We start from the raw sequence: 22,220 nt of genomic DNA, 5'->3' as shown, positions 1-22,220 counted from the left end.
TAGTCCCGCAGGCCGCCCTACCCCGGAAGGAACGCGGCCGCAGAGGACACGTTCGGGCCGGAGGCGCCCCCGGGGCGGGCGACAGGCGGCGGGCGGGAAGGCGAGCAAGCGGGCAGGCGGTGACCGGCCCAGGGCAGGGGAGCGCCCCGCCGCGTGCCCGCAGCCCTAACCCCGCGACCCCGCGCCGACGTCGGCGGCGGCGACGGCTCCGGCGGGAGCGCGCGAGCCCGAGGCGCCGCGCGATTGGCCGGCCGGGCGCCCGCTCCCAGAATGCAGCGCATGGCGCGTCATTGAAGAGAGACCATGATGGCGGCGGCGCTGGGGCCCCCAGAAGTGATCGCTCAGCTGGAGAACGCGGCCAAAGTTCTGATGGTGAGTGGCCGCGCCCCCGCGCCCCGCGTGCGCTGCCTCCGGCGGCCCTGCTGCGCTCGGCCTTGGCGCCCGCCGGGCTGGCGGCCGGCCGCGGCCTCCCGGGAGCCCGGGGCTGGAGGGGGCGGCTGGCGTGGCGCAGCACTCTCCCTCCGGCTGTGCGCCTGCCTCCGTGCCCCTGGCCGGACTGTCCCTTCTCTGGGTGTCCGGCGCCCCCGCCGCGCCGTGGAGTGGGGAGCCGAAGGAAAGGGGCTTCTTGCGCCCCAGCTCTCCCGTGCGGGGTCGGGGAGAGGCGGGCGCGAGGTCGGGGGCTTGTGCGCGCCGCTGGGGAGTGAGTGCTGGCCGAGGGCTGGCCCGGCTCGGGTGCTGTTAGCAGCGCTCGTTCCCCTCGTGCCTTCGGGTCCTCGAGTGCTTTCTCCGGCCTGCAGCCACGGCTGGGCAACCTCAGTCTGCCGCACGTGGAAGGACCGGCGGGCGGGCGGGAGGGGAGTCTTAGAGACCAAGGTCATTGGGGGAAAACTTTGTCTAGTACTGAGCTCCGTGCGGGTCGCGCGTTGAGAAGAGTTGGGTCTATGGCCCTCGTTGACTTCTTTCTTCCCCTTACAGTACAGTGAACAGAGCAATTTAGTGAGTAGGTTATTTACCTACTCAAGGAGGAGGTGAGGCCGAGTCAGAGGGTAAAGCCTTCCACGCAGGGAGTAGAAGTAAGGCTAAACCATATGTAATTACTCAGTAAACTGTATTTGCTGTCTCAGTTTTGTTTTTTGTAAATCATGACTTCCGCGCTTGTAGATCTCTTTGGAAGTTAGAGGCTTATTTGATTCCTTGAATTGACACAGTCTTTCTAAGAATTGAATGTAGCCAGCTTCGTTACCTTTTTGCACCTTTTTTCCCCTTTTGGTTCGGTGTTTGGGTTATGTTTTCAAGCATCACATTTTAAAATATTTGAACTAATTCTAGCATAGTTTGTAGTTCCTTTTCTCAAGTTTTGTTTTCACACACAACACCAGGTAGCTCATGAAATTTAGCTCATGAAACTAAGAAGCCTAATTAAAAGCAGGATTTACTTGCTGCATTATGAGCAAAGTTAGGTGAATCCTAAGTCTTACTTGGCTAGTCAAATTCATAGCAACAGTGTAGGATGGTGGTTACCAAGGGCTGGAGGGAGGTGAAAAGGGGGAATTTTGTCACAAAAACTGACTTAGAGAACGTTTTCAGACTCTTGCAAGTTAAGTCCAGAAAAAAGTAGCTACTGTTCCCCCTTAATACAAAGTTCTTAAAATCTCTGACTTACAGCATTTCCTGAAATATCTGAAAAATGTCTAGGAGCTAGTGGCCCCATTTTCATTAGACTTTGGAAGGAGTATGTGACCCCCAAAACACTGCTTTAGTTCTTAGGTCGATAAGGTAAAAACGTGCCTTTCATCATTGGCCTGAGTATTAATTAGCATTTGTGCTTGCTAGGACCTTCTCTCTTCCCTGGCAAAGCTAGTTGTATCACTTATAAAGGAGTGGCTGAGAAGAATCGGAATACTGTTAATTGAGCGCACATTACCTGCCAGATGCTGTGCTTGATGCTTTACATACTTTGTTAATCCTTGCAGCCGCCTTACAAGGTTGAGAGAGAGCTTAAGGTGGCCCAGGTTATGTAATTACTAAGTGGCTGAATTAGGTCTAGAACTTGCATCTGTCTGGCTCTAATACTCGCTCTCTTTCTACTCTACCTTACCACCTCTCATATGTGTTGTATAGGTATCATTTACGTACTTTTAAACCTTTCCAGAAGAGAAGAGTATTGAAAAAAATGTTATTAAAAATAGGAAATTCCTGGGAATTCCCTGGCGGTCCAGTGGTTAGGACTCCATGCTTCCACTGCAGGGGGCCCGAGTTCCGTCCCTGGTCAGGGGACTAAGACCCCACAAGCCTCGAAGCACGGCTGGGAAAAAAAAAAAAGGAAATTCCTTTTTGGAAGTGTCCACTTACTATTTAAAAATGTGGAAGAGTAGCACTTACTGCATGATTTCTCAGTATGAAAGCTGCATTCCATTTTATTATAATTAATAATAATAGCTCACATTTTATTGGGTGCTTACCGTGTGTGAGGCACTGTGCAAGCACTTTGCATATATTACCGTATTTAATCATCAGTAACTATGGTAGTTATTACTTCCATTTCCATTTTATGGACTAAGAGACTGAAACATGTAGATGCTAAGTAATTTCCCCAGATTTTCAAGGCATTTAGTAGAGTGGGGACTCCAGCTCAGGTTTGTCTGTTATCAGCCTGTGGTTCTTGGCCTATGCGGTAGTGGGACTAGAAAGCAGGTAGATTAATAAATTTGGGGATAGTTAAGATGGTCAAATCTCCTTCAGTTACTTAGCATTAGAAGATTAAAAAAAAAAAGAATGGGTGATTGTAGCAATTATCGGTCTGTGGGCCGGATGGATATCCATCTGAAGAAATTTTTTTTTTTTTTTTTTTGGCCGCGCCACGCGGCTTGTGAGATCCTAGTTCCCCCGCCAGGGATCAAACCTGTGCCCCCTGCAGTGGAAGCGTGGAATCCTAACCACTGGACCGCCAGGGAAGTCCTTGAGGAAATCTTGTTTGTAGAAAACTGCTGTGTATTTTAGCTGTTAATATGTTTTGGAATTCAAAGTAATTAGTGATGTCTTTCACAATTATTTTTGCTTAATTTTTCCATTTGGTAGTCTGTATATTTCTTTCATGAAAATCAGCTTGGAGTTTTAGTGTGTAAAACAATCTCAGGAGATCTTTTCGTGCAGAGGTCTTAGGGAGTTCACGATGGGTATTAGAAGGAAATTGTAAGTAAATTTTTGGATGCAGAGATACATTTTTGGTAATAGGGTTATTTTTGGTAATAGGGTTTATAGCTTTTATCAGCCTCTCTCAGGAAATAAGAGACCCTGAAAAAAAATCTAGTTTAAGTGTTTTGCCTTCCATTCTACGGATGGGGAAACTGAGGTTCAAAGAGATAGAAGTGACTTGCCAAAGGTAGGTCACAGAACAAATTTGTGATAAGAGTGATCCAGAACCTAGATCACCAGACTCCCATTTTATAACTCTTTTAAAGTTTACTTACCCAACCATGTTACTTCTCAAAGTCAACATATTATAATACTATAAATGTTAAATTTTATTGCTTTATGGGAAATTTCAAAATGTGTTTTTGGTTATTGCAGTTGCTTCACTGTGAACACCTATATTCTTTCCTCTTTAGGTTATTGGATAAGCTGCCAATAAAGTAGTATATTAGACCTTTAGAGTAAAAAAGATATTTATGGGATTTATAGATGTAGGTCTCAACATAAAGCCTGATCTCCCCCCCCCCAAAGTAGTAATAGGGAGTATTTTCTATACATGTTTGTGAATACTGCTTAGTCTTCTGATTCAAGACAGTGAGGTTACTTGCTGGAAAATAAATTTGAAGGTGAACAGACTAGAATGAGGAAGGGCTTTTGTAAATTAGTAACAGTATGCACGTGACACCATCTATTCTGAAAACAGTGTGCAAATGGAGCGTTGTTTAAAGAGGTCTTGAAATTTTCTTTTCCAAAAAGATTCCAGTTGTGGGCTTCTGCTTAAGATACCTAACCATGCGTCTTTTGAGAGGATATTAAATACATACAGAGTAAGTAAAGTGGACCACACTTCTGTGCTGACATTCTCAGCAGTGAGAGAGTGTCTCTGACTGTAAGAACTTATAGCAGGTTACAGTTCCAGAGCTGAGAATTTGGTGTTGCTGAACATTTTATGTCATTTACAAATTAGGACAGTAATACTGGAACGTGTTATTTTAAAGTACATCAACAGCACACAGTGTACAGAATAAAAAGTGTTCCCTGCTTTCCCCACTCTCCGTCCCCCTTCCTAAGCAATCTGTATTAAGTTTGAATGTACTGTGACCTTATTTCCTATGCTTTTACAATATACATTATGTAGTGCTTTTTGTATAAATGATACACTGTAAATATTATCCTTGATTTAAAAAAATCTTATCAATGCCTTTCTGAATAGTAAATTCAAGCTGTGCAGAAAGGTATATGGGGAAAGTAAAGGCTCCCTAAGCTCCCATCTCCTCTCTTCAGAGGTCACTGTTCCTTGGGTATCCATCTTGAAGATCTCTGAGCATATAAGAGCACACATATGTCCTTTTTTAAAATAATCAATTTATTTATTTATTTATTTATTTATGGCTGCATTGGGTCCTCATTGCTGTGCGCGGGCTTTTCTCTAGTTGCGGCGAGCGGGGGCTACTCTTCCTTGCGCTGGGCGAGCTTCTCATTGCGGCGGCTTCTCTTGTTGTGGAGCACAGGCTCTAGGCGTGCGGGCTTCAGTAGTTGTGGCACAGGGCTCAGTAGTTGTGGCTCGCGGGCTCTAGAGCGCAGGCTCAGTAGTTGTGGCGCAAGGGCTTAGTTGCTTTGTGGCATGTGGGATCTTCACGGACCAGGGCTCGAACCCGTGTCCCCTGCAGTGGCAGGCGGATTCTTAACCACTGCGTCACCAGGGAAGTCCCTAATGTATTTTTTACATAAATGAGATGGTGTGATCCATATCCTCCTGCACTTTTCTTTGTTGATTTCATCGTGGATGAATTTTAAAGAAGTTTATTTCCATTTTCTCCTTTATGTGAATAGATATAAAATAAAGGATGTGTTAGGATTTTACAGACACCATAATGGAGAAACCTAGTATTCTTTTGTTATTAATATTGCATTTGTTTGAACCATAAATCCAAAGAGTGATTTATTTATTGTCTTAAATTTCCTTGGTTTTGCTCCCCTGTCTCCCTGGATAAAGGGTTGTCCATAACGAGTGTGTGCAGTGATAATATAAAATAATGCAGAGCACATATGTTAACTGATACTTTATAGGAAAGTAATTTCATGTATTTGTTTTAAAGCTGGAATGGATTTTAAAAATTCTTTTTAATTTTTTAATTTTTTTGCGGTACGCGGGCCTCTCACTGCCGCGGCCTCTCCGGTTGTGGAGCACAGGCTCTGGACGCGCAGGCTCAGCGGCCATGGCTCACGGGCCCAGCCGCTCCGCGGCATGTGGGATCCTCCCGGACCGGGGCACGAACCCGTGTCCCTTGCATCAGCAGGCGGACTCTCAACCACTGTGCCACCAGGGAAGCCCTGGAATGGATTTTAATAAATCTAAATGCAACTTTAATGAGAGGGATTCATGATTGGTTTTCATGGCTTTTATTTTGGAATTTGGTTAACATTTTAAAAGCATCTGCAAAAATGTAGTGCTGTAGAAAAATTCTTACCATCTTGTTTGATTCACTTATTCTGCAGCATTTCTTCAGTACATGTGTGCTGGGCACGATGCTATGTATGCTGAGGAGACAGGAGAAACAGGCCTTGTTTTCAAGGAGAACAAAAGTCTCATGGGGAAGAAAGGCAAAACTATTAGCAAGTATTAGGTGATGTTATAATAGGAGCGTATGCTGCTGCTCTGTGAGAGTACAGAGGAGGGACGTCTATCTGAGGCTGAGATGGGACCTAGAGAGGGCTTCTCAAAACCTAGGTGATCCTTAAGCTGAGACGTGAAGGACAAATTGGAGTTCTCCAGTTGCATAGGGGTGCTCCAGGTAGAGGGGTGTATTTGTGTGAAGGCCTGAGAGAACCAAGTGCAGTGTGTTTGGGGAATAGTTGAGCATTTATTTAGTGTTTCCTGAGCCCCTTCTATGTATAAGGTATAATGCTTTGTGTGTGTGTGTGTGCGTGCGATCAATAGTGCACGTCAGGGCTTCCCTGGTGGCGCAGTGGTTGAGAGTCCGCCTGCCGATGCAGGGGACACGGGTTCGTGCCCCGGTCTGGGAAGATCCCACATGCCGCGGAGCGGCTGGGCCCGTGAGCCATGGCCGTTGAGCCTGCGCGTCCGGAGTCTGTGCTCCGCAACGGGAGAGGCCACAACAGTGAGAGGCCCGCGTACCGCAAAAAAAAAAAAAAAAAAAAAAAAAATAGTGCATGTCATAAAATTAATAATTTTGCTTATAGCATATACTTTTCGTATTGAAAAGATTCATTGTATCGTGTAAGCATTTTTATTTATTTCAACCTTGTCTTTTCATCTCTGCTGTGGCGCTAGATATTAGACTGGCACTAACAGTTCTTATTCTCAAAAAACTAGGTAATGGGAAATTTTTATTTAAAATTCAGTTTAATTAAATTTGTATTTTTCAGTTGGATTTGTGTCAAACTCAGGTAACTGGAACATAGCCAGTGATCCAAAGAAATGTGAAAGACGTTTGAAATCATCCATAGACACCTAAAAGGCAGTTGATAAAATTTAACAGCATTTTATGATTAAAAATTCAATAAACTAGGAAATGATAAATATATGATAAAAAATAATTATTTGAAACCACCAGTAAATGGAGATAGTCTTAAGAGTAAAATAGGGAGTTCTAATAAAACTATTTATTATTCAACACTTTCTGAAGGGGAGGGCCTAGCTGATACAGTAAGATAAGAGAAAGGAATAAGGGACTTCCCTGGTGGTCCAGTGGCTAAGGCTCCGTGCTCCCAGTGCAGGGGCCCGGGGTTTGATCCCTCGTCAGGGAACTAGATCCCACACGCTGCAACTAAGAGTTCACATGCCGTAACTAAAGATCCTACATGCTGCACCTACAAAAAAGAAAAAAAAAAAGATTCCGCATACCTCAACTAAAGATCTGCATACTGCAACGAAGACCCAGTGCAGCTAAATAAGTAAATATTGCAAAGAAAAGTAAAAAGATCATAATTTGCAGGTGATATTCAGAAAGAAGAAATCCAAGGAAATTAACTAAACTATTACTAGAACCAATAATTGTTTGGTAAGGTGGCCAGATATAAGGCAAATCAACCAATTGTAAGATTTCCTTTATACCAACAATGGTCAGCCTAAAAATGGAAAAAAAAATCTCATTCTGTTAAGAATAAAAACTGGAGGAATAAACTATAGGGCACTATTTAATAAGAAATATACAACATTTTTGTGACAAAAACTAGACAGCTTATTTGAAGAATGTAAAAGAAGATCTGAATTCAATGAAGGTTATGTTCCTCAATCCAAAGAGTTAATCTGGTTAAGGTGGCAGTTCCTTCCTCATTAGTCTATCTACTGAATGTAATATCAGTAAAAATCCCTCTTCTCTCCTCACCCTTTTTTGAGGTGGGAGAAAAGCTTGACTGATTAATTAGAAAATATATATTATCTGGAAGAGTATTGCATGACAGTAACAAAAAATGTTAAGAAAAAGAAGAAAGGAGGGTTTGGGGGAGTTTGTACCAGTTATTGAAATGTATTCAGAAGCTACAGTAATTGCAGGGTTGTGGTGCTGGCGTGGAAAAAGAATGGGAAGTTGGAATAGAATAGTGCAGAAACAGACCTGTGATTGAGATGATATTTCAGGCTGTGACTGTATGGAGATGGACAGCGTTCGTGGACGCGTAGCAGGCTGCAAGTTTGGAGATGGTCTGGAGCTGTGTTACAGGAGCCTTGAAAGTGTGCATGCCCTTTGACCCAGCTGTTCCACTTCTGCCCATTCATTCCGCCTTCCGAAATACTCGCACATATGGGAAAAGCACTTACTGTAGTGTCTATATACCTTGCTCTAGCAAAGAACTGAAACAGTGTGAATGTCTAGTTGGAAGAAATTTTGGTAAATAAACCGTGGTATTCTGTATAGTGGGATATTATGGAACTTTCAAGAAATGTGGGTCTAATATGTGATCGTTTTTTTGTTTGTTTTTTAATTTTTTGGCTGTGCCGCATGGCATGCAGGCTCTGAGTTCCCTGACCAGGGATCAGACCCGTGCCCCCTGCAGTGGAAGTGTGGAGTCTTAACCACTGGACCTCCAGAGAAGTCCCAAATTCAGGTTTTGCTTTTTGGAACTTTCTGGAATTTTTTCCCCAAATATTTACCCTCTGTAGTTGGTTGAATCCACAGATGTGGAACCTGAGGATTCAGAGGGAAGATGATAATTATTTACAAGTGTAAATTGTAGTACATTTACAGCTCATGATTCTTGCAGAACATTTTTTCTAAAAAGATTGAACTCTTCACATAAATCAGCTTCATGTGAGTTTGAATTTAATTTTAGGTGTAAATTTATGAATATTTTAATGTTCCTGTGACAGTTGTTGTTACTTGCAGAGGTTATACAAGAAACCACAAGTAGCTTAATGATTTGTATGTAATTAAAAACACTCATTTATGTATCCTGTGGTTGTGTCTTCAATTGTAGGAAAAAAGTAAAATTGTCTTCCTCATTCATAAATGGTTCATACAGAGCTTTATGTTAAAATAGCATTCTTCTCCATTGAATGTGACAATCTCTAAATTTAATTTCTATTTCTAAACCTGTAGATGTTTGCTTTGCTGTAGCAGTTTGAAAATCAGAGATTCTTTTTTAAAAATATTTGTTTATTATTTGGTTGCACTGGGTCTTAGTTGTGGCAGGCGGGTTCCTTAGTTGCAGCTTGCCAGCTCCTTAGTTGCAGCTTGCCAGCTCCTTAGTTGCGGCATGTGGGATCTAGTTCCCTGACTAGGGATTGAACCCGGGCCCTCTGCATTGGGAGCACAGAGTCTTAACCACTGCGCCACCAGGGAGGTCTCCAGAGAGAAGAATCAAACTTTTTGAAAAATTCGAATAACTCCCTGAAATGCTTTATTGTGGTGTCCATTTTTGTTGTGTAGTTTACTGAGAAAGTTTACCGAGTTCCTGTCACAGTGCTCCGGCTGGAGAGTTGATGTTTGTGCAGGTGCCTCAGGGACATGGACAGGCAAGCTGGCCTCGCCATGGGTCCGGGTGCTGCTGCCTGTTTGGGCCCAGCTCCCACCCCAGCCACCTTGACCCGGTGCCCCAGGCTGCCTCGAGGCACGTGCACGTGTGCCTGGCCACCAGCCTGTCCGCACTACTCCCATGCATGCTCCAGTGTCCCATTGGCCTTCGCTTACAAAGCACAGGTTCGGAGATAAAATGATTAAGACTTTCAGGATGGTGAGCCGGAGTACCGCGTGAAGCATGGGGCCCTGTGGAGAGTTGGGCCCCATGCTGCTGCCCTGGTCACACACTGAGGAAGCTGCCCTTGGGCTGCGCAGACTGGGCATCAGTCCCCACACTGGATCTGCGCCCTCCTGCCTGAACCTTACCCGCATGGACTCCCTCGGCTTGGAACACCCTTCTCCCTCTTTTGCCTAGTTGACATTTAATTTTTCAGATCTCAGTGTAGGTGTTTACTTTGACAGAAAAGTCTGACCACTCTGAACTAGATTAAATTCTCTTCCCATGGCACCATTTGCTTTAGTAACATTGATGGCATCCACAGTTTTATGCTGCTTATTTGATTATATGATTGACTTCTCTGCTGGATTGTAAGCTCCTTGGGAACACGGATTCTGTTTGTTTTTGTTTATCAATGACTCACTGTTGTGTCTGAAGCATCTAGCACATTGCCTGGCACGTAGTGGACATTCGATCGTAATTTATGGATGGAAATATGCTGTAAGGGAACGGTTCCAGAGACAGATTACCCAGGTTTGAACTGAAGTTTTATTAGTGCTTTCTCTTTGTGAGGCTTTGGATAAGTTTTTATCTTTTCAGCTTCTTCCTTTTTTTTTTTTAAATTTATTTTATTTATTTTTGGCTGTGTTGGGTCTTTGCTACTGTGCGTGGGCTTTCTCTAGTTGCGGCGAGCGGGGGCTACTCTTCGTTGCAGTGCACGGGCTTCTCATTGCGGTGGCTTCTCGTTGCGGAGCATGGGCTCTAGGTGTGTGGGCTTCAGTAGTTGTGGCTCGCGGGCTCAGTAGTTGTGGCACACGGGCTTAGTTGCTCCGCGGCATGTGGGATCTTCCCGAAGCAGGGATGGAACCTGTGACCCCTGCACTGGCAGGCAGATTCTCAACCACTGCGCCACCAGGGAAGCCCATATTTCCAGCTTCTGAGGACCCTTCTCCCATCTCTTTTTTTCTGCATCAGCCACACCAGTTCTTTCTCCATCCTTCCCTCTCCTGTCCTTGGTCCTGTCACAGAACCTTTCATACACTGTTCCCTCTGCCTAAAGCGCTCTTCCTCTCTCTCACCTGATCCTTCAGGTCTCCCCATAGTCGCTTTCTCAGGAAAGCCTGCCTTAGCTTCTCAGAAAGGTGAGACTCACCTGTCCTATACTCAGATAACACCTGCCCCATCTGGAATTTTACATTTATTTGTGTGGTTAATTAATGAATGTTGGTCTCCCTAGCTAGATGCTAATATGTGTTAGTTTAGGGACCTTATTTGCACATAATAGTTGCTTGGTAATATTTGTTGAATGAAAGAAATGAATAAAGGGGGAAGGGAGATGAGCCTAGGGAAATAGGCAGGGCCTGGGCTATCTAAGGTCTTATTTGCACAATAATTAGCTTGGACTCACCCTGTAGTGTGACATGGCAGTTCTGTGGTTTCACTCTGACAGCAGTGTGAAAATCTGATCTGAGGGAAGCAAGATGTGAGGTGGAAGACCAGTTAGGAGGCTGTTAAGTTCTGCAAAGAGATGATGAGACTCTGAACAAAGCCAGGGTGGAAGGGAATATATTAATATTCTTAAAATTTTTTTACTGCTAAGGTGACTCTTATGGTAAAAGAGAGTGAATATATATTTGGGGGGAGCTAGGGAGTACCCCAAAACAGCTTGTATAAGCTAAAATTTCTCAATTTTTATCTTAAAAAGTTAATAGAGGAACTTTCCTGGTGGTCCAGCAGTTAAGACAGCACGCTCCCAATGCAGGGGGCCCGGGTTTGATCCATTGTCAGGGAACTAGATCCCACGTGCTGCAACTAAGACTTGGCACAGCCAAATAAATAAAATAAATATTTAAGAAAAGGTTAATAGAAGTTTTATTCTAGTCCATAATATATCCATGTTTTAATATAAAATTATTTGACCCCAGTCTTGCTGGTCTATCTATATTTTGTGGATTTGTGGCAGGGATTAGAGAACTAATTAGAAAACAACAGTAGTAAGATAGTGACCTAATCAGATAAGATGTTAGAAAAATCACCCTATTGCTAGACTAGGCAGCACACACGGAGCAGCGTTGACATTTAGGAATTGAGCAGCAGTAGAACGAACATACAGGGTCTGGAGCCAGACTGTTTGCATTGCTCTTGACTCCACCCTGTGACTAGCGGTGTGACATTTGGCAAGTCACTTAACCTCTATGCGTCTGTTTCTTCATCTCTAAACTAGGAAAATAATTATTTCCAGGGAGTTAACGTGTAGATTAAATGATTTCGTTTACATTAAAAGGAAAGTGTTTAGAATAGTGCCTCGTACATAAGAAGTGCTGTATAAGTGATAGCAGTTATTTTATTTATTTATTTATTTATTTTTGATAGCAGTTATTTTGCACATTAATCTATCACATAACATCGCATCAAATCATATGAATCTAGGTAACCTTATAGTAAGCACTCTGTAAATATTTGTTGAATTAATTAAATTTCTTCAAGAGTAGTGTCTTCTGTATCTGCACTCTCCAGTGTAGTGGCCAGTAGCCACATGTGGGTGTTGAGCTCTTGAAACGTGCCTTGTGCAGAGGAGGAGCTGAATTTTTTACTTTAATTAATTTACATAGTCAGTGGGGGTAGGAGTTCCATATTGGGCGGCGCGAGTCTGGAGTGTGACTATCTCTTTGCGTTCATCTTCTGCTCTGTGAATACTGAGTCCAGGTTTCAAATACTCCTCATGGGTCCTGTCTCTACTCCTGGTTGTTACATGCTCACCCTCAAAATGTCGTACTGATTCTAGACATCAGATGAATCTTTAATACATTTTCGCTTATTATTCTGATTCTTCTTCCTGCTTTAGAATCATCAAAACAATACTTTTGAAAACATTGATGGCATTTAATATTTTATGTATGTATGTATGTACGTATGTATGTATGTATGTATGTGTTGGGTCTTTGTTGCTGCGCACGGGCTTTCTTTAGTTGCAGCGAGCGGGGGCTACTCTTTGTTGCGGTGCGCGGGCTTCTCATTGCAGTGCCTTCTCCTGTTGGGGAGCACGGGCTCTAGGCGCGCGGGCTCAGTAGTTGTGGCACGTGGGCTCAGTAGTTGTGGCTCGCGGGCTCTAGAGTGCAGGCAGAGTAGTTGTGGTGCACGGGCTCAGTTGCTCCGCGGCATGTGGGATCTTCCCAGACCAGGGCTCGAACCCGTGTCCCCTGCATTGGCAGGCGGATTCTTAACCACTGCGCCACCAAGTCCCAATGGCATATAATATTGATGAACAGAAGATGACCATACTTTTTGCTTCCTAACTGTGAGTCATTTTTATTTTTAGATTTATAGACACCAGTTAGAATGAGCAAGACAATTTTTAAATTATCTTTGTATACACACCTGCCTTTAGCATTTATCCTTTTTTTTTTTTTTTTTTTTTTTTTTTTTTTTTGCGCGGTACGCAGGCCTCTCACTGTTGTGGCCTCTCCCATTGTGGAGCACAGGCTCAGCGGCCATGGCTCACGGGCCCAGCCGCTCCGCGGCATGTGGGATCCTCCCGGACCGGGGCACGAACCCGTGTCCCCTGCATCGGCAGGCGGACTCTCAACCACTGCGCCACCAGGGAAGCCCTAGCATTTATCCTTTAATGAACTGTATCAAGCAAACTTTTTACACAGATATCGTAAGAGAGTAAAAAATACTGTCATATGCTTTTAGCAAAACAAGTTGGTTCCAGTTCTTGTCAGAGAATATTGGGTAATGAAGTAATTCTAGCGTAATGACTGACTGGATGAGAATACCATGTTCCCTTTTCGTCCTTGGAAGTATATTGTCCGTTCACTGATTCTTGAGTTTGAGGAAGCTCACCTAGGGCAGGGTTTCTCAGCTTCGTCACTGTTGGTGTTTTGGGCTGGGTTGTGCATCGTAGGATGTTTAGCAGCATCCCTGCCCTTTATACACTAGTTGCCAATAGCACTCCCCAGTGTGGCAACCAAAAATGTCTCCAGACACTGCTAGATGTCCCTTGTGGGACAAAGTTGCCTCAGTTGAGAACCACTGATCTAGAATATCATCATCTCAAGACTCAAGTTCTGAGGTTATACTTATATGATTAGTTTTATCATCATTAATGGAGTTTGTCCATTAAAACTTTCTGCAGTGATAGGAGTGTTCTGAATCTGTGTTGCAGTGTGGTAGCCACCAGCCATGAGTGCTGTTAAGCACTTGAAATGTGGCTAGTGCAGCCAAGGAACTGAATTTTTTTTTGTTTAATTTAATTTTAACAAATGAGGCTGGTGGCTGCTGTTTTGGACAGTGCAGGTTTAGTGTGCTGCTGTATGTCTTTTTGCATTCAGCTGCTTACTTATCTCTTAATTGTGAAGTGCCTTTCCTTATCAATTTTTTTCTCTTTGTCATTATGCGTAGAAAATTCTCAATTCTCAACACTCTTCAATGAAACCTTAAAAAAAAAAAAAAGACTACAAAGGTGGTGTTCCCAGATTTCATTTATACCTTGTTGAAAGATCATATTATACTCTGAGCAATGTAGTAAAAAAGTTGAAGATAATGTAATAGTGCTGATTTATTTTTATTTTGTTATTATATTACTTTTCTAGGTGATTTTATCATTTCTTATTTATCTTTTTAATAAATTTATTTTATTTATTTTTGGCTGTGTTGGGTCTTCATTGCTGTGCGCGGGCTTTCTCTAGTTGCGGCGAGCAGGGGCTACTCTTTGTTGTAGTGCGTGGGCTTCTCATTGCGGTGGCTTCTCTTGTTGCAGAGCACGGGCTCTAGGCGCGCGGGCTTCAGTAGTTGTGACGTGTGGGCTTAGTTGCTCCGCGGCATGTGGGATCTTTCCGGACCAGGGATCCAACCCGTGTCCCCTGCATTGGCAGGCGGACACTTAACCACTGCACCACCAGGGAAGCCCCCATACTCAGTATTTTTGTAGATTATATTCCATTATAGGTTATTACAAGATAATGGCCGTAATTCCCTGTGTATCCTTGTTATCTATTTAACGTAGTTCTTTAATGGAAATATTTTCATTTTTATCTAGAGAGCTGTAGAGGGTGCTATATCATTAGGAATAGTAGTCTGAACTGGCTTTAGCGAATTATAAGAATTCCTTTAGGCAAGAGATTCAAAGTTAATTTTTCTTGGATTTACTTCTTTTTTTTCTTTTTTACTATTTTAACTGAAAGTAGAGTAACTAATGTTGCATAATTGATATAGTTTATAATGAATATTAATGTACCTGGTTATGTTTTTCATCTTCCAGAGTCTTTGAATACAGTTGAAATGATGGTTTCCCCACTTTATATTGGTTACAATAACAAAGGTTTATTTTCCTGCCACCTACCCTCACCCTCCCCTCCCCTCCCGAATTGAGAAATCTGATATTTTGATCTGTATGCTGTATAAGCAATCTCTTCTCCTTCCTTCAGATGGGTCTCAGTGAGGTCAAAGATAACCTTTGAATGTATATTTTAGGAATGTATATTTTAGGTACAGCTGGTTCAGAAGAGTATTATTATCTTTGGAAGAAAGGCTGTTAGAACAAAATGGAATTTAAAAACCTGAGCAGACTTGTAGAAGCTGTTTTTGTTGAGAGAGAAGTCTGGCTTTTCTGGCTGATTAATTTATTACTCAGAAAGGAGTTTTGTAAACTCCAAACTTTGCTGTTCCTAATTTTTCTGGTTTAATAGTGATTTTAGAAAACTTGAGGTAGAATTATCTGATAATATTTCTATCTTAAAGGATTGTATTTAGAAGTAAATTTTTAGTAACTTTGGATTCAATTTCACCAGGGCTGAAGAATAGAAATTATTTGAACTTCGTCAATTTAGATGGAGTGGTATATTTCGGAATAAAAGGCAATGAGTAGGCTATGTTTTTTTTAAAAATTACAAAAAAATGTTAAATAAATAAATATATCTTTCTTAAATGTAGGCAACTTGAAAGGATTCTGATCCAAACCTTGCCAGGAATTTCTTTCTTTTCCCTGAAACTGTATTTTAAATATTTATCATGAAGTTTAATACTATAGTTACTTAAGAAAAATTAAGCAAGAATTTGTACTCCCGTAGTCCCCTGAAAGTGAAAATATTTCTCTTGTTGTGGGTAAAAGGATTGCTGTTGTTCAAGCTTCCTTATTAAACAAGTGTGCTCTGTGTTTGTGTTTGTTTTTAAATCTCAAGGCACCACCTTCCATGGTTAACACTGAGCAGCGCCAGCATGCTGAGCACATATTCTTATCGTTTAGGAAATCAAAATCACCATTTGCAGTTTGCAAGCATATTTTGGGTAAGTGTTTACTTTAAAAATACCTAGTTTTTCTATCTTGAACTTTAGATATTTTAAATTGCTTTAAAAATAAGCAGGTTTGTACAGTTATAATTTTCCATTAATAACCATTCCACTGAAGTGGCTTTAAAGATATTCCATAAAGCCAGAGAGAAGACTCTGATTTTGCTTTGGATTTTTCTTCCCCAAATAAAACATTCAATAAGTTGTTTTATTATTGACCGTAATATCAAGGCTGTTAATGGTGGGAGGAAAATCTAATGTTTTTTCTGTTGTTTTCAAGTATGATATCACTTATAGGAAATGTACTATAATGTATCCCAGTGTTTAAAAATTAAGATTATTTTTTTGGGTTTCTACAGTTTCTTTTAGTTGTTTTTTCATCGTTTTTTAAAAACCATATAGTTTGTACTCAGCTTGCTTAGCGAATATTGGTCAGTTCTGTGTAGGATCTGCATTGTGTGTCCTAAAATGAAGTATTGATTTTTACTCTTGTAAAAAATGTTTTGTGAGTACCTTATATCTGACATACGTATGGAAGTGATCTCTTTCCTTTAAAAATTATCACAGAAGTCATAACTTATTCAGAGATGGCATTTTCTCTGCCTCTTAGGTATTTTTCAATAATAGTTAAGAGATTTCATTGGTTATTGTTATTTTATAGTCTGATAATTGTTGGCTGTTTTTCTTAATTAGAGCCACTTTTTTTGTAACCCATATTGAAGGCTCTGAAAGGAAGGCTATTTGAGTTGTCCATGACCACAGAATTGGTTAGTTCAGTTAGGAACTAAGCTATCTGACCTTTTATCCTTGTGCTTTTAGGAAGACTCATCTGTAGCCGCCAGCACTCTGGTTTCTGGATGGAAACAGCCTGCCATTCCAGCTCTGTGTGCGGAGTGCTCCCCAGCTCAGGGCTGGGGCGAGGACTGTGGGGCTCAGTGGGCAGGGCCAGGCACCAGGGTGCCTGTGGCCTGGAAGCAGCTTGAGGAAGTCACTTCACCTCTCAGGCCCTTTTTTCATCTGTGAAATGGGCATAATGATGTCGTTTGCCTTAAATTGACTTGACTGTCTTAAGTCGTAGTGAGGTGCAGATGTAGTGACATATGAAAGCACTTTGTGAACAGTCATGTCAGTGTCACTGCCCCGTTACTTCATTTCAGACGGCCTTTGAAAATCGCTCAGTCCCCTGCACGGAGCTAGCATTGGCGGTAAAGGCGGCCTTGTCTCCTTCAGGAGTTCGATCTCACATTAGAGACGCAGTTGAATAACCACCTTGAATTCTAAATGAGGCGGGGATTTTTGTTTTTTGGGGTTTTTTTGAGTAGTCTGTTTTTATACTTGGTTGAATTTGCTTCTGGCACTGAGAAAATTTGTTACCTTGTGGAGAACAACTCGGTGTTAAATTAAAAGAAGCAAAACGAACCATCGTTAAGGATTTAGGGGAGCCTGACTTCATCCTTACTGACTTGAAACTGTTCAGCATTAATAGACGTAGAAAACCTCAGATGATCTGAGTGTGGCTTTTGTGGCTGTGCCTGCACTGCATAAACAGGGTCCCAGCGGTGTTTCATCTGACTTCCGACTGACTGTGACTCAGTTGTCCTTCTAGGCTAGCTGGAAATACCCAATCTAAGTGATAAGTATGTTATTAAGAGTGTATTTGCTTATACCGCTCTTTCCTTTTTAGAGTATGTATATTTTATGAAGAACTATTGCTTTGTTATGATGTGAGCTTGTTTTAGAATACTTTTGTTTTCCTGATAAAAATTTCTAAAGAATAGTATTGCTAGTTCCAGCCACGCTATTGGAAGCAGTTTGGGTTTTGAGACATTAACTGTTTAAAAGGTTGGGTGCATGTGTTACAAGCATAATCATTAATGTACTGCAAAGCCTTGTGTTACATTAATGTTTACATCTAAACTTCACAGAAAATCTTAACTCCTTACTCAGTTGCCACCAGCCCAGAAAGGTTAATTCCTCTAAGAAGACTTCTCATGCACGTGGCAGTCGATCGCAATCCAGAATTTTCACATTCTTATTTCGGGATTATAAGCCATTTTTATAGAATGTCTGGGTGATAGATTCTAATGAAGGGGAGACTTTCTCTTGGATGCTTCCCTTTTCTGGCCTCTTAAAATTCTTCCTTCTCACTTCTAACTTAAGTTTTATTATGTTTCTCATTTTATCTCATTTCCTTCTCGTCATATTCTTTTGTTTTCACTGTAGTTTTAATTTCTTTGCTCTTTTCTGTGTGTTTGTGTGCGTGTGTGCGTGTGCATGTTGCATGCTTGTGCGTTTTGTTAGAAGAGCACTTTCAGACTTCTTGGCCTCAGAAATCTTTGGCACTTAGGAATTTACTAGTTTTGTAGGGTCAGGCGTTCCTTCAGAAAAACCTGTGAGTTCTGCTCTTGTTAAAGAAATACCCCCAGACTTTGAGGGGTTGGTCCAGCACTTCTGGAGCTAACTTAGCAGCTTCCTTTTGCCCTTTTCTTAGGGAGAAAAGGATTTCTTTCATGTCTTATCTCAGGTAGCCGAGACAAAACAGAACGAGCCTGAGACTTATTACATGGCTGTCGGTGTGGGTGCGTGTCACTGTGCAGCTTACGTTGCCTCTGCTTTGGACAGGAACCCCAAGGCCAGAGAGGGGGGTGTAGTTGCTGGAAGCCAGAACGCAGTGCTTTTCCTCTCGGCCCTTCACTTCACTCTCGCTTTAGTCTTCCTGGCTCTAATTTCAGATGGCCGACAAGATACATGTGAATTTTATTTACGTAATTATTATTAAAGAGTTACTGTGGTAGGAAGTGAAAGCTTCCTGCTAAAGTGGCTTAAACTAATTTGTCATCTGAACAGTGTCCTAGTCAGTGGGAAATCATCCCTAAGAGTATTAGAAATTCTACATGAACTGTGAGTCCTGCACAAGGACCTTGCAATTTTGAGCATCTTTCCAGCAGAGAGCAAGAATAAGGCTCCTGTATGTGTCAAGTCCTCGTCTTCTGCTGGCAGGCTTCCAGAGTTCCGGCGAGCATCTTCTGCACATTTCTGTTATGTTTAAGTGCAGTTTATGAAGGCCACTGGCAGTTTTTATGAGAAAGTATAATTTATTAGGTTAGGAAAACTTTTAAATTTGGAATCTGGCTTTCTTTTTTTCAGATTCCTCCATTCTTAGAGACAGTTTCTTATAGGAATAGTAATTTAGAGATCTTCATTTGATACCAAACAGAGAAATCTAAGGAAAAGAGTTATCTTGAAAACTTCTGAATGTGATTTACTTTCTGTAATTGTTCCCCTACTGACCCCTGCAAAAATGGGAAGGGGGCAGAAGAGAGCTAGGCTGTAAGCACAAGGAGGCAGACGGGAGTGCGTTTCATGGCTCACAAGAAGCAGGAGGGTGTGCTGGGCCTGGGCTAGTTGGCACCTGCATTTAGGGCAAGGCGCGTGTCACCAGAGGACATCAGCCAGCCACGTGGCCTGCAGCTTCCTCTCACAGTCTCTTGGTACGTCAGTTTCTTCAACAGTCCAATGCAGGGATCGGATTAGATGATCTTCGGAGTTCTATTTCTAAAATTCTGTGAGTCCCTACAATTTTGCTTTCTTGTTAAAATCCATGGTTAAGAATTTCAGGTCCTTAAAATGTTTACTATTTCAGTATAAAGTGCAGATAGGCAAACAACCATCATTTTCTTTCAAGAAGAGGTTTATAATAAGAGATGATTTGAATTACCTTTATGAGGGCAGTACCATATCTCTCCTTAGTGAGCGAAATAGATAGAACTGGTTTCTGTTTCAAGTCCTCTGTGAATAAAACACTTTTGTTTTTCCTCCTGGAACTTTAAACACATCTTTTTTTTTTTTTTTTTTTGCGGTACGCGAGCCTCTCACCGCTGTGGCCTCTCCCGTTGCGGAGCACAGGCTCCGGACGCGCAGGCTCAGTGGCCATGGCTCACGGGCCCAGCCGCTCCGCGGCATGTGGGATCTTCCCGGACCAGGGCACGAACCCGCGTCCCCTGCATCAGCAGGCGGACTCTCAACCACTGCGCCACCAGGGGAGCCCCTAAACACATCTTTTTATAACAGGTTTACATTTTTGGAAGCTGTTGCTTTATTTATTCATTATATTTTAAGGTTTCTCAATTTTTGTGAGTTCTGATTACCATCTCAATTAGAATTCGTGTTAAGATGGCATGGACTAATCAAACTTAAAAAAAAATAAAGGTCCAGATTGGTTCCTTTTATTAGTTTTAATATGTTCAAAACTCCTGTGCTGTAGTCTAGTGTGATAGGAATTGATGTAGGCATACCTTTTCTCACACATTTTTATAGAAAATTGTGTCAAGATCACTTGTAATATTTTTAAATGACCTGTGCTTGAAATGGAGAGAAAATGATGTGCCTGCCTGTATCTTCATGCTCTTCTGAGAAGTTCTTGAAGGTGCTATTCTGTGCCTAGAGGTATTTCTCGGGCTTCCAGGCACTCCTGTCTAGTGATCTTGGCAGATACCCAGGAGTTGAATCAGACTCTGCATGGGTTTCGCATGATGGTTATTTTGTAGAGCTTCAAAAAATTTCTGCTTTTTCTTGACTTCATTTTGACTGTTTCTCCCTTTTGATAATGCTATTTGGAAACTGATTGTAGTGGTATTGCTGAATTAAAGAAAAAATAGAAAATTAATGTAAAATATTTCTTCAGTATGTTAATTTTCTATTTTTTCCCCCTCCTGATTCAGTTCTTAGTTCGGATACTGTAACTTGCTAGTTAAAGCTGGATCTTTCTGAGTGTAGCTTTGGGATTTTACTCAGTTTGATCAGTATTGCAATCAGAAAATGCACAAGAACTTCTCACCTTGTGTAAATGTGATCCCCCCCCCCTTTTTTTTTAAATTTTGAGAGAAAGAACATGAACATGATTGTGTTTATTTCTGAACTTGCTATTGGAGATGGGCCATCCTGCTGAAAGCTTAATTAATTACTGAACAAACAGATATTTTAAAACAGCATGGCACCTCGCAGATAGTAATGTTCAAAGACTAGTTTATTAGATACTTTTCTGATACAAAGTTCTGTTTTGCACAGGGTGAGAATCTCTTAGGACATTTTCTGATTGCTTTATATTTTTATTTTATTTTTTTTAAAGCTGTGTTATTTTTTAGTTCTTCATGCTTTGGAAGTAACAGTTGAAGAGAGGTGAGGAAAGTTTGTGAAAATTGTGATCGGTGATTAGCTGCCACCTGCCTGAGGTGTCTTCTGAGAGGAACTAACCTCTTTGTGGTGCTAGAGCAAAGGTCACTGGATAAAAAAGGAACAGGTAACCATCTCATTCCTTGTCTGAAAGTTCTCTTTAAAATTAACAAATGCAGAATGTTCAGGGGAAGGTGAGCTGCTGTTTGAAGAAGGTGTCTGTTTCCTCCTTAGAAACGAGTAAGGTAGACTACGTCCTCTTTCAAGCTGCCACAGCCGTCATGGAGGCCGTTGTCCGTGAGTGGATCCTCCTGGAGAGAGGGAGCGTCGAGTCACTGCGCACATTCCTCTTAACCTACGTCTTACAGAGGCCTCAGTAAGTGCGCAGGGGAGGCGCCGCCAGACGCTTCCCTGAGCCATCCTTTGGGATGCTTTTTCCTTTGCTTTTTAATGATTGACATTTATGGTTAAGCTCTGTGTGGGCTTGTATTTTAAAAACCCACACACGATTGTAGGTTGTTTTGGGACTTAATGAAAGAATACTTTTTAATTTAAGCTTGGGTCACTGGGTTTTGTTTTTTTGAAGAGATTGTGCTTCGATGTTAGGGTTTTTTGTTGTTGTTTAGTTCCGGGATTTTGGTTATAAATAAAAGTTGATCTTTGACTCTTGTCGAAAATCCTTTATACTTGGTTCTTGGTATGTATTATAAGACGTAAGTGAGTAGCCAGGAGGGTGAGGGGATATCAGGCACCATTATCAAACCATATGTTACACATATATATATATGTGTCAGTACGTAGAAACGTGCATTGAAAAGGTTGTAGAAGAAAAAGTACCAGATTCTCTAACGATTTTTTTCGGATAGGGGATCAGATTTGAGGAATGGGATGAAAGTGAATTTTCTTTTTATATCATACACATATTGTTTAAAAAATTTACAAGATTGTGTGTATTCATTGCTTGTATGATTTAAAAACAAATGGGGAAAACTATTAGCCATACAACTTTGGGAGAAATTCATTCACTCTGTACCTTTTTTTTTAAAGTCCTCTTAATTCCAAGTTGTCTTCTAAGACGAGGCAGCGTACATCGTATGTATGCAGTTTGTGCCGTTGAATACTTTTTTCATAGATACTTATTTTCACACTCAGTGAAGACAATGTTACATAATCAGAAATGCTGGTAATTCGGAATGTTGGTTGATGGTGGTAAAGATGCATAAAAGTTTACAAGTGAGTCGAGCGTGCTGTCGTGCCTTTGTTCCTGCTGACTTCACTGGCAGCCTCTGAGTTCATACTATTTAATAATAATTACTGGCATGACTTTTGCACTCAGTAAAGTGCTGATAAGTGCTTCACATATCGAA

At 41.8% G+C, this 22,220-nt stretch overlaps 1 protein-coding gene across 1 annotated transcript in view; it reads left to right on the top strand.

Annotated features, from left to right (window-relative positions):
* The first annotated feature begins 278 nt into the window (after positions 1 to 278).
* Positions 279 to 22,220, top strand: part of XPO4 (exportin 4) — a 109,944-nt gene continuing 88,002 nt past the window's right edge. Inside the window, exons 1-3 of the mRNA XM_082602027.1 lie at positions 279 to 372; positions 15,573 to 15,678; positions 21,088 to 21,229. Of these exons, the coding sequence (XP_082458153.1) occupies positions 304 to 372; positions 15,573 to 15,678; positions 21,088 to 21,229 (317 nt within the window). The 5' untranslated portion in view covers positions 279 to 303. The remainder of the gene's footprint in view (positions 373 to 15,572; positions 15,679 to 21,087; positions 21,230 to 22,220) is intronic.

The sequence above is a fragment of the Mesoplodon mirus genome (genome assembly GCF_964341445.2).
Source record: "Mesoplodon mirus genome assembly, chromosome: 17".
NCBI classification, from domain to species: domain Eukaryota; kingdom Metazoa; phylum Chordata; class Mammalia; order Artiodactyla; family Ziphiidae; genus Mesoplodon; species Mesoplodon mirus.
This window is presented reverse-complemented; position numbering and strand designations above follow the sequence as displayed.